The sequence below is a fragment of the Diaphorina citri genome, unplaced genomic scaffold (assembly GCF_000475195.1).
Source record: "Diaphorina citri unplaced genomic scaffold, Diaci psyllid genome assembly version 1.1 scaffold24, whole genome shotgun sequence".
Classification (NCBI taxonomy): Eukaryota; Metazoa; Arthropoda; class Insecta; order Hemiptera; family Psyllidae; genus Diaphorina; species Diaphorina citri.
Window position 1 is genome coordinate 303,807 of NW_007377462.1, and position 15,000 is coordinate 318,806.

General features: G+C 38.5%; 3 protein-coding genes across 3 annotated transcripts in view; all 3 read right to left on the reverse strand.

Moving 5' to 3' along the window:
• LOC103509832 (BTB/POZ domain-containing protein 10) overlaps positions 1–15,000 on the reverse strand; it is a 56,449-nt gene that overhangs the window by 11,712 nt on the left and 29,737 nt on the right. The gene's annotated exons all lie outside the window — the stretch shown is intronic.
• The window catches only part of LOC113467655 (BTB/POZ domain-containing protein 10-like), a 43,735-nt gene that overhangs the window by 3,287 nt on the left and 25,448 nt on the right, over positions 1–15,000 (reverse strand). The window lies entirely within an intron of this gene.
• LOC103509686 lies at positions 7,551–12,567 on the reverse strand. Its single transcript, XM_008474316.2, has 3 exons — positions 12,157–12,567; positions 11,664–11,905; positions 7,551–8,372 (listed from the first exon to the last, which is right to left on the reverse strand). The coding sequence occupies exons 1-3, from the start codon at positions 12,269–12,271 to the stop codon at positions 7,647–7,649; spliced, it is 1,083 nt and encodes a 360-aa protein (XP_008472538.1). The 5' UTR covers positions 12,272–12,567; the 3' UTR covers positions 7,551–7,646.

A 15,000-nucleotide genomic window follows, 5' to 3' on the forward strand; every position in this document is an offset into this window, starting at 1 on the left:
ACAAACATTAATGTACATACAGTTCCATTCTCAAACACTGAGCAAACAAAATTCTCAATAATTTTGTAAGCAGTTTACTGTGGAGGCCTTAAATTGTTTCAGCATTTCTGTATGAGAACCCCAATTCTGCCTTTACCTCTACCGGCAGGCTGGAAATGCCCCTCGGTCTACTTCATATTCTTCCCGGCTCCATTAGTGTGCGTAAACTCCCGTCCTGAGCTAAACATTCGTCCAGCTATTTCGGATAATTCCGGACAAACTAGGCTGGTGAACAGGGCTGGATCTAGAACGAATCTTATGTATTGTCTACCACCAGGGTGACCCGCTCTTCACGTCGTACATGGAATCCGTGTTGTGCACTGATAGATGTGTGAGCGTTGGATAGAGTTTTGTTAGTTTGGCTCGGCGCATCTGGCGCGACCGAAGAAGTTATTAGAGGTAATGGATAAGTACTAAATAAGGAAATGAAGTGAAATTGACATACATGAAGGATGAATACAAATTTAGTATGGTAATAGGTAGCATACTAAGTACAAAAAATGAATAATAATTAAGGCTAAGTAGGGTATCCGTACCTAATTCTCATTTTATATAACCTTATTTAGTGCTGGCAGAGTTTTCGAAATAGGAGCTCTTTCAACCCCTGTTGTTTCCAAGAAATGTACAGTCAAGCTCAGGAAAAAGACAGGGCCCCTCTTGGGGCCTCCAAAGTCAAATGGGCAACAATTTTTTTTTTTTTTTTTTTAGATGTTTTTAACATTTTTACCAAATTTTATTAAAATTTCAAAGTGAAGGAAAGGGTTTCAAGATCACTTAGTTACAAAATTAATGTTGGTACCTACATTATAACAAATACATTTGGCTTCATTTTGTCAATGTCTAACAGATCTTACAAGGAACCTGGTTTTAAATAATTTATTTCAAAATTAAAATATTTTTTAATCTTCTTCACTTGACTAATAAATTATATTATAATGAACTACACCAAAGATTTGTATTGATTACAATATTACATTAAAATTGAAGTGTAACCTCAAGAGTGAATTAATTTTCAACACCATTGCAAATGAAAATCAGATGAAAAAATTAGAGTGGTGGAAAATGACAAAATTAAATTTATAGTGTTGGCTGAAAAATCACCAGGCATTCACTTTTGGCTGTGTGGTTAAGGACTTCAATTTATTGTTAAGGGTTTCTAAAAAAATTCCATATTTCAATAATCTTTTTACACTGGTAATGCTGCTTCATCTTGAATGCCTTGTGCTGCGGGCACCCATTATGTTTTGACAGCATTCTGGCTGGCTACCACAGAAGAACAAGGAGAATAGAATAGAATATATCTTTGATTAAAGCAATCTCCGTGGCTGAGTGGGTATCATACTAGGCTTGGACGCAGGAGGTCCAGGTTCGATTCCCGGCGGGGCCAGGGTTTTTTTGGCTCTGACTAGACAAACCAAAATAAGCAATGACAAACTGTGCTTACCTTGAACGATTTACAGAAGAGTTGCCCTGTTTTGAAGATCTTTGGTCTCCTGCACTTGCAGACCGCTGGACTAAACATGGCTTGGGCTTACCCGAAGAACCATAGCTGAAATGACATCAAACAAAACAGTTTTTAACTGAGGGTAAGATAATAAGATAGTGAAATGATAGGTACTATGTTTTCACCAAGGGTAAGAGTTAAAGAGAGAGAAAAAAAAGTAATTTGTTTCCATCTAACTCATTTATGTTGCTCTTGCAAGAATAATATTGAAAAAAGTCTTGAAAAAATCAGTTTGCAGTCTAAAAGGTTCTTTTTCTCTCCCCTTATATCTAATAATAAAAATCTTTTAGGCCCACTCAAGTTGACATAAGTAGGTACCTTCACATGTCATCATAATAAGGAATATGATTTTGAACAAAAGGTAAGCCCATTATTAAATAAGAAGACAATATCATGTCTTTACAACTAAATGTACCTACTTAAACTGAGTCTGAGTTTACCCCTTGAGTTACTGAGATGAAGGGGATAAACTCAGACTGAGTTTAATTACAGTTCATTATGAAGTAACTTCCCGAGATCAATAGGCTGTCAATACTTACCTCTGTACTTCACCTACCTACTTACATGCCCCTATTTTATTTTTATGCAATTTAGGAGTTAAGTTCATTTAGATTTAGAAGCTTTCGAAGCATTAGATTCCGAGGCACAATCACAACTAACCTTTTTGGAGAACGTTCTTGAATTGTTCTAAATCTTGACTGATGAGAGCGTCATAAAGTTCGGTGGTCATCTTAATACACGGCAGTGCACTAGGCCAAGTTCCAGTAAGCGCGCCTGTGTATATTAAACTTCGCCTTTGAGCAATGTTTTCCTCAAATAACGTGACACTCCAGAGGTCTTTTGGCTTCCATTTCTTGTGCAATTCTTGGTAAACTTATTGTTAGATGGCTTAGGTTGGGCTACAAAGCAGGTATGCGCAAGGACGAGACAAAAAGTATGATCGGTTCGATTATTTATTTTTTGTTACTGAAATCCTGACGTTCTTGATATTAATTTTTCTTAGATAGCAAGCACAATATTCATTTGCACCAGAGTAGTGTTTTACTCGTTTCTTTTAAATATTTTGAAGATATTTTAAATATTTATTATACATGAACCCACGCCCTTTTGGTTATCAGAAGGGCGTGGGTTCAATCCTTGCCGAGATTTGGAATTTTATTATTGTTTGAGAATTTGACCCCAGTAATAGTAGTACCCTGGATGGGTGAATTGCTGGGGTGAATTTACCTCACCCAGCCTGAATGGGACCGGGTAAACCACCAGCTGATTGTTCTGACAGTTACCCATTCACGCCCTTTTGGTTATCAGAAGGGCGTGGGTTCAATTCTTGCCGAGATTTGGAATTTTATCCTCATTGTTTGAGAATTTGACCCCGGTAATAGTAGTACCCTAGATGGGTGAATTGCTGGGGTGAATTTACCTCACCCAGCCTGAATGGGACCGGGTAAACCACCAGCTGATTGTTCTGACAGTTACCCATCCAGATACCAACCACGCGCGATGTTGATTAACTTCAGTGACCCATTGGGAACTGGGGCATTTCCACGTGCAACCGTTGGCTTCCTCAATGATCCTCACGAGGTTGAGTGAACCCCAAAGGAGCTAACAGTTGGCTGTATCTCTTCTATGGAAAACAATTTTAGTAAAAACTTTTATCAGGGACCTAAGATAAAAAACTATGACATTTTTATGAAGATTAACATGTTGGGATGTACCTACTGTTCAATCCTTTGGTACCTACCTACCTTTCGAGGTAGGTAGTAAAGTAGGGCTCTACCTATTTCACATGCAGTGTACCTACAGCTACTGTAGTAGGTACAGTACCTCTACTCCGCCCGACTCTTTTTTGAGCCTAAACAGTTCAAAATAAACGCTTCCAAAGAAAAAGGGACTTGAAGAAGAAAAAAAGTTGAGTCGTGAGGGAATTCGGAAAAGCGTAAAAGGAAATTCCTACGGGAATTTCTCGAGCTAAGTATATCATCAGGACTCAGTTATTCAAACAGACGAGGTTCGTTCTCTGAACGGCTGGCTTTCCACTATCCTGTCTTCCTTCTCTCTTCGTTTTTGAGACCATAAGACCTCAGTTCATTGTCATCCCTCTATGAAACCTCATTTTTCTTTCTTTTTAATAATTTTCGGCTTTTGAACCCTCTCATGGAATGATTACTTACTCTGAGAATACTCCTCTCCCATCTGAGGGGGATAAGCCTCATCCCAGTCTACTGTATCATCATCTAGCAACACAACCACATGACACTCTCTATCGCCGCGCTGGGCTGAGTTCACCATCAGGGGAAGTATGAGGTCCTCGAGGAAAACTTCGAACTGACAGCGTGCTCCCTCGTTGGATAACTCGTGAAGGAGACCACCTGAAAGTAAAGAGGAAATTTGTTACTACCCTAATCCTAATGTTTAACCGTCGTTTTTATTTCATACAATACAATCGGCAGTATAAGCAGGGTATCTTCTATTCTATTCTAGACTTGTGTGGTCTGTGTCGTAGTATATGTCTATCTGAGGGACTTTAATAAGGAAGTGTACCAGCTCAGTCTGACTTTTATAAGATTGAAGGATGCTATACTCACGCAGGTTCTGGCAGCGTACTGTGTGTGCGTCGAATGGTACTAGCAAATAGTCACAAATTGAAATTAATTTTGAAAGTAGGTATGTTGAAAATCTATTTTTTACTTACCTAGGTACCTATCCGTTGGAATAAGAAATTAAGCAAAGCAAGAAAGCAAAATCGCAAAAGGGGTGGCATCCCTACCTATTGTACTTATATGCAGTTTGAAAATTGAAATTAATTTTGAAAGTATGTTGAAAATCTATTTTTTACTTACCTACCTATCCGTTGGAATAAGAAATTAAGCAAAGCAAGAAAGCAAAATCGCAAAAGGGGTGGCATCCCTACCTATTGTACTTATGCAAGTAAGTATATTTAGTTTGTGTGTTTAGTTTCGATTTTAACCTCGACATAGCGAAAAATAGAGACTTCGTTATATCGAGGTTCCACTGTACCTCTTCTATGGAAAACAATTTTAGTAAAAACTTTTATCAGGGACCTAAGATATAAAACTATGACATTTTTATGAAGATTACCATGTTGGGATGTACCTACTGTTCAATCCTTTGGTACCTACCTTTCGAGGTAGGTAGTAAAGTAGGGCTCTACCAATTTCACATGCAGTGTACCTGTGTACCTACACCTAACTTGGTGTAGTCTGTAGTAGGTACAGTACATCCACTGCGCCCGACTCTTTTTTGAGCCTGAACAGTTCGAAATAAACGCTTCCGAAGAAAAAAGGACTTGAAGAAGAGAAAAAGTTGAGTCGTGAGGGAATTCGGAAAAGCGTAAAAGGAAATTCCTACGGGAATTTCTCGAGCTAAGTATATCATCAGGACTCAGGACATATCGATCAGTTTTCTTCTAGGTAGGTATATTTCTAGATGTATAGGTATGTTTAGGTAGGTCCCTCATATAATATAGGAGCGTATTTGCCGTCCATATTTTCATAGTATCTACACGTTATGGTAGAAAGATGTAAACGCTATGTCTTATGAAGGGCTCTTAGGGCTTTCACCTCAGCAAGCTCAAACTTTGCAGAGGATTCGATAAATTGTGAGAGATGTTTGGATGCTCCAAATTTCCGGAGTCTGGCCCACGCCCCACAGTCACAGAATGAAAGCCCTAGGGGGACCCGGGCCCCTCGGGCCCCTTAAATACGGCCCTGTCCCTATACATGGAAGAAATTAGGTGTCAATTAATTTCCAAACTTTCGGGTCTCACTATGTAATGTATTTACCTACCATTGTACCAGAACCTACTTACAAACTCTTGGAAAAATATTGGAATAAAGATAACATATAGGTACCCACGTTGCGCTACGTAATTTTCAAGAAAATAAACACAATTAATAATAATGTTCGTTAGTAATATCATGGATAAGATACCAATATGTGCTGATAACTTTTCATTACGCAACCCTCGTCATTGGGTTTTTTTCTCCCTCCTTTCCTTCCCCCTTCCTTCCTCCCTTCTCTCCTTCCTCCCTAATTCCTTCACTTCCCTCCTCTTTCTATTTGGTAAAAAAATTGTAGGTTGTAGGCATTTGGAATAAAGATAACATATAGGTACCCACGTTGCGCTACGTAATTTTCACGAAAATAAACACAATTAATAATAATGTTCTGTAGTAATATCATGGATAAGATACCAATATGTGCTGATAACTTTTCATTACGCAACCCTCGTCATCGGTTTTTTTTCTCCCTCCTTTCCTTCCCTCTTCCTTCCTCCCTTCTCTCCTTCCTCCCTAATTCCTTCACTTCCCTCCTCTTTCTATTTGGTAAAAAAATTGTAGGTTGTAGGCATTAAGAATAAGATACATTTTAAATGAGTCAGATTAGTGGAGACGCCAAAACCACCTCCAAATTTTTATACTTGCATATTAGTGGAGACGCCAAAATCTCCTCCAAATTTTTATACTTACATACCTATTAGTGGAGACGCCAAAATCCCCTCCAAATTTTTATACTTACATACCTATTAGTGGAGACGCCAAAATCCCCTCCAAATTTTTATTCTTACATATTAGTGGAGACGCCAAAACCACCTCCAAATTTTTATACTTTCATACTAGTGGAGACGCCAAAATCTCCTCCAAATTTTTATACTTACATATTAGTGGAGACGCCAAAATCTCCTCCAAATTTTTATACTTACATATTAGTGGAGACGCCAAAATCCCCTCCAAATTTTTATACTTACATATTAGTGGAGACGCCAAAACCACCTCCAAATTTTTATACTTACATATTAGTGGAGACGCCAAAATCCCCTCCAAATTTTTCCCTCGTAATTTTCTCTATTGAGTTTGCTGGAGTTGAAATAATTCCGTCAAAGGGTAAGATAATAAGATAGTGAAATGATAGGTACAATATTTTCACCAAGGGTAAGAGTTAAAGAGAGAGAGAAAAAAAAGTAATTATGTCTCCATCTAACTCATTTATGTTGCTCTTGCAAGAATAATATTGAAAAAGTCTTGAAAAAATCAGTTTGCAGTCTAAAAGGTTCTTTCTCTCTCGCCTTATATCTAATAATAAAAATCTTTTAGGCCCACTCAAGTTGACATAAGTAGATACCTTCACATGCCATCATAACAAGGAATATGATTCTGAACTTTAGCCCATTATTAAATAAAAAGACAATATCATGTCTTTACAACTAAATGTACTTAAACTGAGTCTGAGTTTACCCCTTGAGTTACTCAGATGAAGGGGATAAACTCAGACTGAGTTTAATTACAGTTCATTATGAAGTAACTTCCCGAGATCAATAGGCTGTCAATAATTACCTCGCACAACAATCAAAGACATTCAAAACGAAAAATAGTTCGGTTGAAATCCGACTTCGTCCGAACAACTATTATGAAAATTGCCCTTAATCCAGTGTGTTTACGCCACTAGAAAAACAATGAATTTCCACTCACATTGAAATCATTGAATGCCATTATCATCAAACATAATAAGATAGAAATGTCATTATGTCATTGCAATTGTTCCATCACATCCTACCATTCCTACCCCACTGGTTTTCTAGTCAGCTCGATGGAAAACATGGAAAGTAAAGATTGGGGGAAAAACCACGGAGAATTTGGCAACATTCTGTCGGACATGGGATTTTGGCCTAGGGGTGCACATTTTGGTGTTTATAGTAACGTTATACAGGGTGCGATAGAGTATTCCAACTGTCCCCATGTCATAAGAAATGAGAAACAGAATGTGTCCTTATTGATTGATGGTCAATCAGGAATAATCATGAGTTTATTTTTATTACTATTAATTTCTCCTTTAAAAGTTTAAAACATCTCACAGAAAATATACTTATTTTCTTATTTGTTTTAATTTTCTTGTCCTTATTCAGGCAGTATTTGATGGTATTATATTCTTTTTTCTGTTTCAGGTGAACAGGAAAATCAGGCAAAGGGTAAGTTTTTCTCTTTATTTATTTTTTCTGTTTCAGGTGAACAGGAAAATCAGGCAAAGGGTAAGTTTTTCTCAGGTTTTATCTGCACTTTCATTTGTCAAAATGATCCTCATTCTGTCAAGAACAAGAAGTTCCTACTTTGGTCAGAGAAGGGTCGACATCCGTAAAACAAGATTCATAAACCTGACAGTTAGATCTGTAACTGAAGATGATTTTCGACAGGTAACATTTGAACTCGTCAGTTTCGATCATATTCATAAAATCGATCGTTTTGGTTGAAGGCGTGCTATTCTCAGGTGTTGTTATCGAATTTGTTTCTGGCTCCTCATATTGTTCATATTCTATGTCTTTTTCGATTAATTCTGTCTCTTCGGAGCCATATTCTATTTCTTCCTCTGTATCACTCTCCGTTTCGCCCCGTGTCTCATAAGGACTTTCCAATCTTTTCATTGGTCCTTCAACTCCTTCACTACTGCTCTGTTTCATTTTGGCCTTTGAAAACTTTAACTCTTTTCCTCCACTACCGTGATCTCCATCATATGAACATGCATTTCGGCTGCCACATCCATGCTCCCTTGGGGGATGCCTCTCTTTGTGCACATCACTCCACTCATACTCCCTGTTTGAAGTTTGAATTTTCCCCAGCAACTCGTCTATTTGTCTCATGAACGCTTCACTTTGGCTTTTGACATAGTTGAAACGATTGTGTGCAGTCGTATTTGCTTTGCTGACCGAGTCAAAGTCACTCTCACAGTCCAGATTGTCCAGGGCGGTTGTGTAGTCGCCATCCCCTATTCCCGTCGCGGACGTGCTTCCCCCCGAACAATAATCATCGAGGCAGATCTCCAACTGTTTTACATCGGCCCCGCTTTCCAGCAGTTTGTGCAAACACAAGTCACGGTCGTCGTAGCTTAACTTCTGTGATCTGAAGGGACATCGTGTGCCTATCCGCCTAATTTTTATGAATGTACCAACCTCAGTGGTGTAGTGGTTAGCACGGTGGACTCTGGATCTGGAGGTTGGTGGTTCGAGTCCCAGTCAAGTCATTAAATTTAGCGTACCTAGTTTATCAAGCGAGGAAGGACATTTGTGACAAGCATTTAATGCTCAACACAATTAAAAATTCCTTCTATGAATGTAATCGTTTTGCTGGCAGACAAATACATAGTTATTTCAGTAGAGAAAATAAGTTTTAAAGGAAAAATCTTCTGAGGTGATTTTGGCATCTCCACTAATTTGAAATTTTATTATACGATCAGAGGGTTCAAAGTTCCACCCTTGTGACCTATTCCAAGTACCAGCCACACTTAACGTTGCTTGACATAGGTGATCTATTCCGATACCATATAATTTCCTCACTTCTACTCCTGCTGCGATAGAGTCAACATCTATCTTGGTCTGAAGATGATGTCCTGTGCTGAGTGACATCGAAAGTTTACCAATATAAAATACTAATAATCGAAATTGTCCTGATAAAGATATTACTAGTTTTATCTGAATTTGATTATTATTTCTAATTCTATTTTTATTTATTTATTTATTTTTTTTCAATTTAATTCCAAGCCAAGTATTGTGCAGTCCATGTTTCTTCCACTCAGCTTACTCATGTTTTCTTACATTGCTACTTCACAAACCTCTTAAAAAAAACCTTTATTTTATATGTATCTCACCTCATTTGGCATGACCACTATAATAATCCACAACCACTATAATCATTGCCAAGATAACAATTGCCAATAACTCCACAGCAGTCCACAGTCTCATTTGTACTATTCTTGAGTCCAAACATTGTTTTTCAAGGGAGACAAGTATTTCTATTGAAAACTCCGCAAAATATTTCGAATGCTCGCGAAAACACAAATCTCTCCCTCTTTCCTGAATGTGAATAACCATCGCATGAAACATCGTTTTGTATTGTTTGAGTGTGAAAACAGGATTGGTATAACAATATTATTAATGATAACTCAGTGCCGAAGCTGTCTGAGTGATAAGGGGAGTTGAAAATTTGCAGTATTATAAAAAACCACTCCCTTTACGGGACCCCCAAAACACCAAAATTGCTAAAAATTAAAATCTAACGTCCTTCAGGTCTAAAAATTTGCAGATCCAGAATCGAGAACCTTGTGCGAGTAAATACTCAACCACTTTACATTTCTTTACGGTTCCTCCGCGAAGGACCGACGCAGCTCAAAATAGGTATACCGAATTAGCCCATTGAGCCCATTCCCCTCAGGTCCGTGTTGAGCTACTAGCTCAATTTCATTAAAATCGTACAGACCGTCGGAAAATTAAAGCACAACAATCAAAGACATTCAAAACGAAAAATTGTTCGGTTGAAATCCGACTTCGTCCGATCAACTATTATACAAATTGCCCTTAACCCAGTGTGTTTACGCCACTAGAAAAATTATGAATTTCCACTCACATTGAAATCATTGAATGCCATTACATATCATCAAACATAATAAGACAGAAATGTCATTATGTCATTGCAATTGTTCCATCACATCCTACCATTCCTACCCCACTGGTTTTCTAGTCAGCTCGATGGAAAACATGGAAAGTAAAGATTGGGGGAAAAACCACGGAGAATTCGGCAACATTCTGTTGGACATGGGATTTTGGCCTAGGGGCGCACATTTTGGTGTTTATAGTAACGTTATACAGGGTGCGATAGAGTATTCCAACTGTCCCCCTGTCATGAGAAATGAGAAACAGAATGTGTCCTTATTGATTGATGGTCAATCAGGAATAATCATGAATTAATTTTTATTACTATTAATTTCTCCTTTAAAAGTTTAAAACATCTCACAGAAAATATACTTATTTTCTTATTTGTTTTAATTTTCTTGTCCTTATTCAGGCAGTATTTGATGGTATTATATTCTTTTTTCTGTTTCAGGTGAACAGGAAAATCAGGCAAAGGGTAAGTTTTTCTCAGGTTTTATCTGCACTCCTATTTGTCAAAATGATCCTCATTCTGTCAAGAACAAGAAGTTCCTACTTTGGTCAGAGAAGGGTCGACATCCGTAAAACAAGATTCATACGGAATATGTGTTTTCTCTTGAGACTTCCCCAACTCTGACATAGATCATCATTGATGTGAAATACCAGGGGGAGTGGCAAAACGAGGGAAATTTGGTGAGAGGGAGGTAAAATGGGAAAGAGAGATGGGAATGGAGTACGGTAAAGAGAAGAAGAAAATGAGGGAGGGGGAGATAAAGGTGAGGAAAAAGGGAGAAATTGATAGGGAGGAGGTATGATGGTAATAGAGGCAGGGCCGCATAGGGAGAGAGAGAAATAGGTAAGATGAGCGGGAAATGGGTACCTATGAAAGAGGGATAAAGGAGAATGAGTAAACGTGGGAAAGGATGTGTGGGAGAAATCCAATGAGGGGAGGAAATATTTATGGGAATTATGATGAGCTACAAACTAGGAGGAGAGAGGGAGGGAATGTGGTAAGGGAATTGTTAGCTGGAAATTCTGAGGTTTGGACTATAGGGGGAAAAAAGCTGCCAATTGTTTGCCAACTGGAGCTTTGCCGCCCGCCCCCTGGGACATTGCAGTTGCTCCTATGACAGGGTGCATATAGTCATTCTTTGGATTTTTGAACAGGGCGCCAAATGAGCTTGATCCGGCCCTGAAACAATGTCTTTCTTATGTTCCTATATATGTAAGTACCCATTAGTACTTTTCAGGAACTTTTTTCTTCTGTATTTTCATTCTTTGGCCTTTACACCCAAAACTCATAGATTTTTCTTTGGTAGGTACATTGTTTTTGATTCTATGGCCTCTCTACACAGAATTCTCAGGATTGCTTTGTTTTTATTTACACAGAAAATAAAATTACAAAAGCTGAGGTCTACACCTATGTGCCTACCTTTTAAACTGGGTTGCCATACTTTCTAAATTCTCATGAATATCTCATGTTAACTATGTATAGGATGTTTGTGTTGGTCTGAATCTCTGAAATGTATCAAATGTATGAATCTGTATGTTTTCCAGTGGCGTAAACAATATTTGCCAAAGTTACGTGCTCTCACAGTCTAGATTGTCCAGGGCGGTTGTGTAGTCGCCATCCCCTATTTCCGTCGCGGACGTGCTTCCCCCCGAACAATAATCATCGAGGCAGATCTCCAACTGTTTTACATCGGCCCCGCTTTCCAGCAGTTTGTGGGCGAGATTGAGCCGATTATTTTTGATGGCGAGGAAGAGCGGTGTGGAGCCGTCCATTGTTTTCTGATTCAGATCGACCTCGTGGCAAAGCTCGAGCAATGTGTCTAGGAATTGGTCGGAGTGGCGTGGACATTTGTTGGTGCAGATCATGTGAACGATGGACATACCGTACTCGGGTAGGATTGTGTTTGGATCAGCACCTGGTGGCGGGAAAAGGAAGTTTAAACAAAGATGTACATACCAAATATGAGAGATGTGCTTACCTAGATACGATAGAATGGTTAATTTTATTTGAAAGTATTTACTTACTACCAAAGTGTTCCGTAGGTACTTCACCTACCTATTTACATGTCCCTATTTTATTTTTATGCGATTTAGGAGTTAAGTTCATTTAGATTTAGAAGCTTTTGAAGCATTAGACTCCGAGGTCCGAGGCACAATCACAACTAACCTTTTTGGAGAACGTTCTTGAATTGTTCTAAATCTTGACTGATGAGAGCGTCATAAAGTTCGGTGCCAAGAAACCAGCTCTCCGTCAGTTGAACAAACCATCCATCTAGATCCATGTTGACTTACTCAACGCTGAACCCGGTTGATAAATAAACGCGCCTCAGAATTCATAAATAGGTTCAATGTGATGAATCAGGAGGAATGTAGCAATTTGGGAAACAATACACTGTCTTTCAGGTTAAACATTGTATGAAAATATATTATTGTCGGAGTAAAGACACGGAGACCACGGTCAAACCTATAATAAAATTATCGGAGTAAAAAAATGACACTTTAAAATTTGAAACACTTAGCACTTCCAAACGAAGAAAAACGCAGCTCGCTTGCGAAAGAAACAGATCTACTCATCTACCGAAATAAATTGGCCAAGGTCTAGGAAGAAGACAGATCCATGTTGACTTACTCAACGCTGAATCCGGTTGATAAATAAACGCGCCTCAGAATTCATAAATAAGATCAATGTGATGAATCAGGAGGAATGTAGCAATTTGGGAAACAATACACTGTCTTTCAGGTTACACATTGTATGAAAATATATTATTATCGGAGTAAAGACACGGAGACCACGGTGTAAAGACCAAACTTATAATAAAATTATCGGAGTAAAAAAATGACACTTTAAAATTTGAAACACTTAAGCTAATTCCAAACGAAGAAAAACGCAGCTCGCTTGCGAAAGAAACAGATCTACTCATCTACCGAAATAAATTGGCCAAGGTCTAGGAAGAAGATTGGTAGTAGGCATTATATGTAGAAACACATCTAGATCGGGTCTGGATGAAACAACGTAGATTCGGAGATGCGTTGCTAAACCTGTGCTCGCCTTTTACCAGACCTAGAAAACCCCATCCCGACCCATACTACAAACAAAGGTCCGCCTCTGTGTGCTCATCAGGTATCGGGTAGACCTGACAGGCGCACCTAATCAGGTGTACCTCTCAGATCTACCTGATAGTGAGTGGCTGGCCAAAGGCTTCATACCTACGTTCGTATATTATAATAAAATGGGTCTAATTATTATTTTTCGTGAAACGTTAAAATTGAAAAACTCCTCTCTCATTAAGAAAACGAATTTCGTGTGCGTTTTTTAAACAAAGCAGACAACTTTGTACATAAAACGGTTTGATAATGGCATACGGCATCGGCATAGGTCTAAGTGGAGCAAAAGATTATCATCATTCATCTCCCTTAAATGAGAGACAGACCCATTAGTTCCTGGAATTTTTCCACCAAACAAAACACACGTATTAAAATTTCACTCAGAGGCCCCTCTTTCAGATAAACATTGAAAATACATAAGCGGCCCGCCACTGCAATTACGCCCTAATCACACCCAAAGAGGATAAAATAGGGAACCTGGAAATGTTTCGGTTCCATTATTACACCTCATCTCTCTATGAACGGACCTGACGTAAGGTTCCTACCGAAAATTCGTACGAAACTCGGTTTTTTGTTTACATTATTCTCCTGAAATATTATTTCACCCCCGGATTATGAATGAAAATCTCAAAACTTCTCCGGACCCCTTTTTATTTGTTTTTTACCTCCTGTAAGTCCTGCAAAACTTTTCCAGTTAAATTTCATCTCATTTAATTTTATTTATTTTCCTCGACTTTTACCAGAATCGCACAAAACATGACTTTAATTATTATGGTGAACTATGGATACCACCTCAAGGGTGATTGCGTTCAAGTGTAGGATGTTTTCCGACAGTATACTTCCGACAGTAGGTAGGTAAGTCTTATATCTCATTTTATTCTAGTCTTAAGTGTCTTTAATGTTCTTTGTCTTTTGTGTTTGACTTGTGTTTCACAATATTGTAGAATAAACATTAAATAAAGTTACATTTACAAATTTACAAACATGCCCTACATAAGTAGGTAACTACAGGTACCTACGGTTTTTGAGGTGTCTTTCAATGCTTAGGGTGTTTATAAAGGGCTAACATGAATGGATGGACAAGTTTAATGCCACGTCTGATAGACCACTGTCTGTCAGACGTTCTGAGCGTGAGTGGCGTTCATAAAAGAGCTAGAACTTACAAGTATAACTAACTAACTAACTACTAATATTAACCAATAGTCTACCTTCTCGTAGCCCGGGGCGGATTTTATCCTGATGAGATAATGTTCGTTCTCGGAACGGCTGGCTTTCTCCTATCCTGTCTTCCTTCTCTCTTCGATTGTCGACCTAGCGCTTACAAGGCAGACGCGCTACACTCCAACCTAACTAGACTGTCCAATTTTCTAACTTTATTGACATTTTCAATACTCTTGACCCGAAACCCGAAGATCTGAGTTTTTTCTTTTACGAATTTAACAAAAGACGTGAGGTGAAAGACGTCTCTCTGGGCATAAGTGTAAGGTGTAACTGTAAAGGAAAACAATAGATAATAATATTAATGAAAATAATAATCATCGTCATCGTCATCACCACCATCACCATCACCATCACCATCATCATCGTCATGGTCATCATCATTATCATCATTACCACCTACACCTACCTATTCTCTTCCTGTTTTCAGGCAGAATTGTAAAATGGCGGCCCTACGAAAGTTGCGTCTCATCTACAGGAGATTTGAGTTCTGGGATCCGTCAGTGAGCCCTTTGGATTTCCTATGGTTTAGTACAGGCGCCATTGCAGTTTCCAAAAGGGAACCGGTTCCGTTTCCGAAAGTTTCTCCGAGAGGAAAATACACCTTCTAAGCTATAATAAATTATTGTTCGTTTTCTGGTGATTCTTTTTCCATCGTCATCATTACCACCTACACCTACCTATTCTC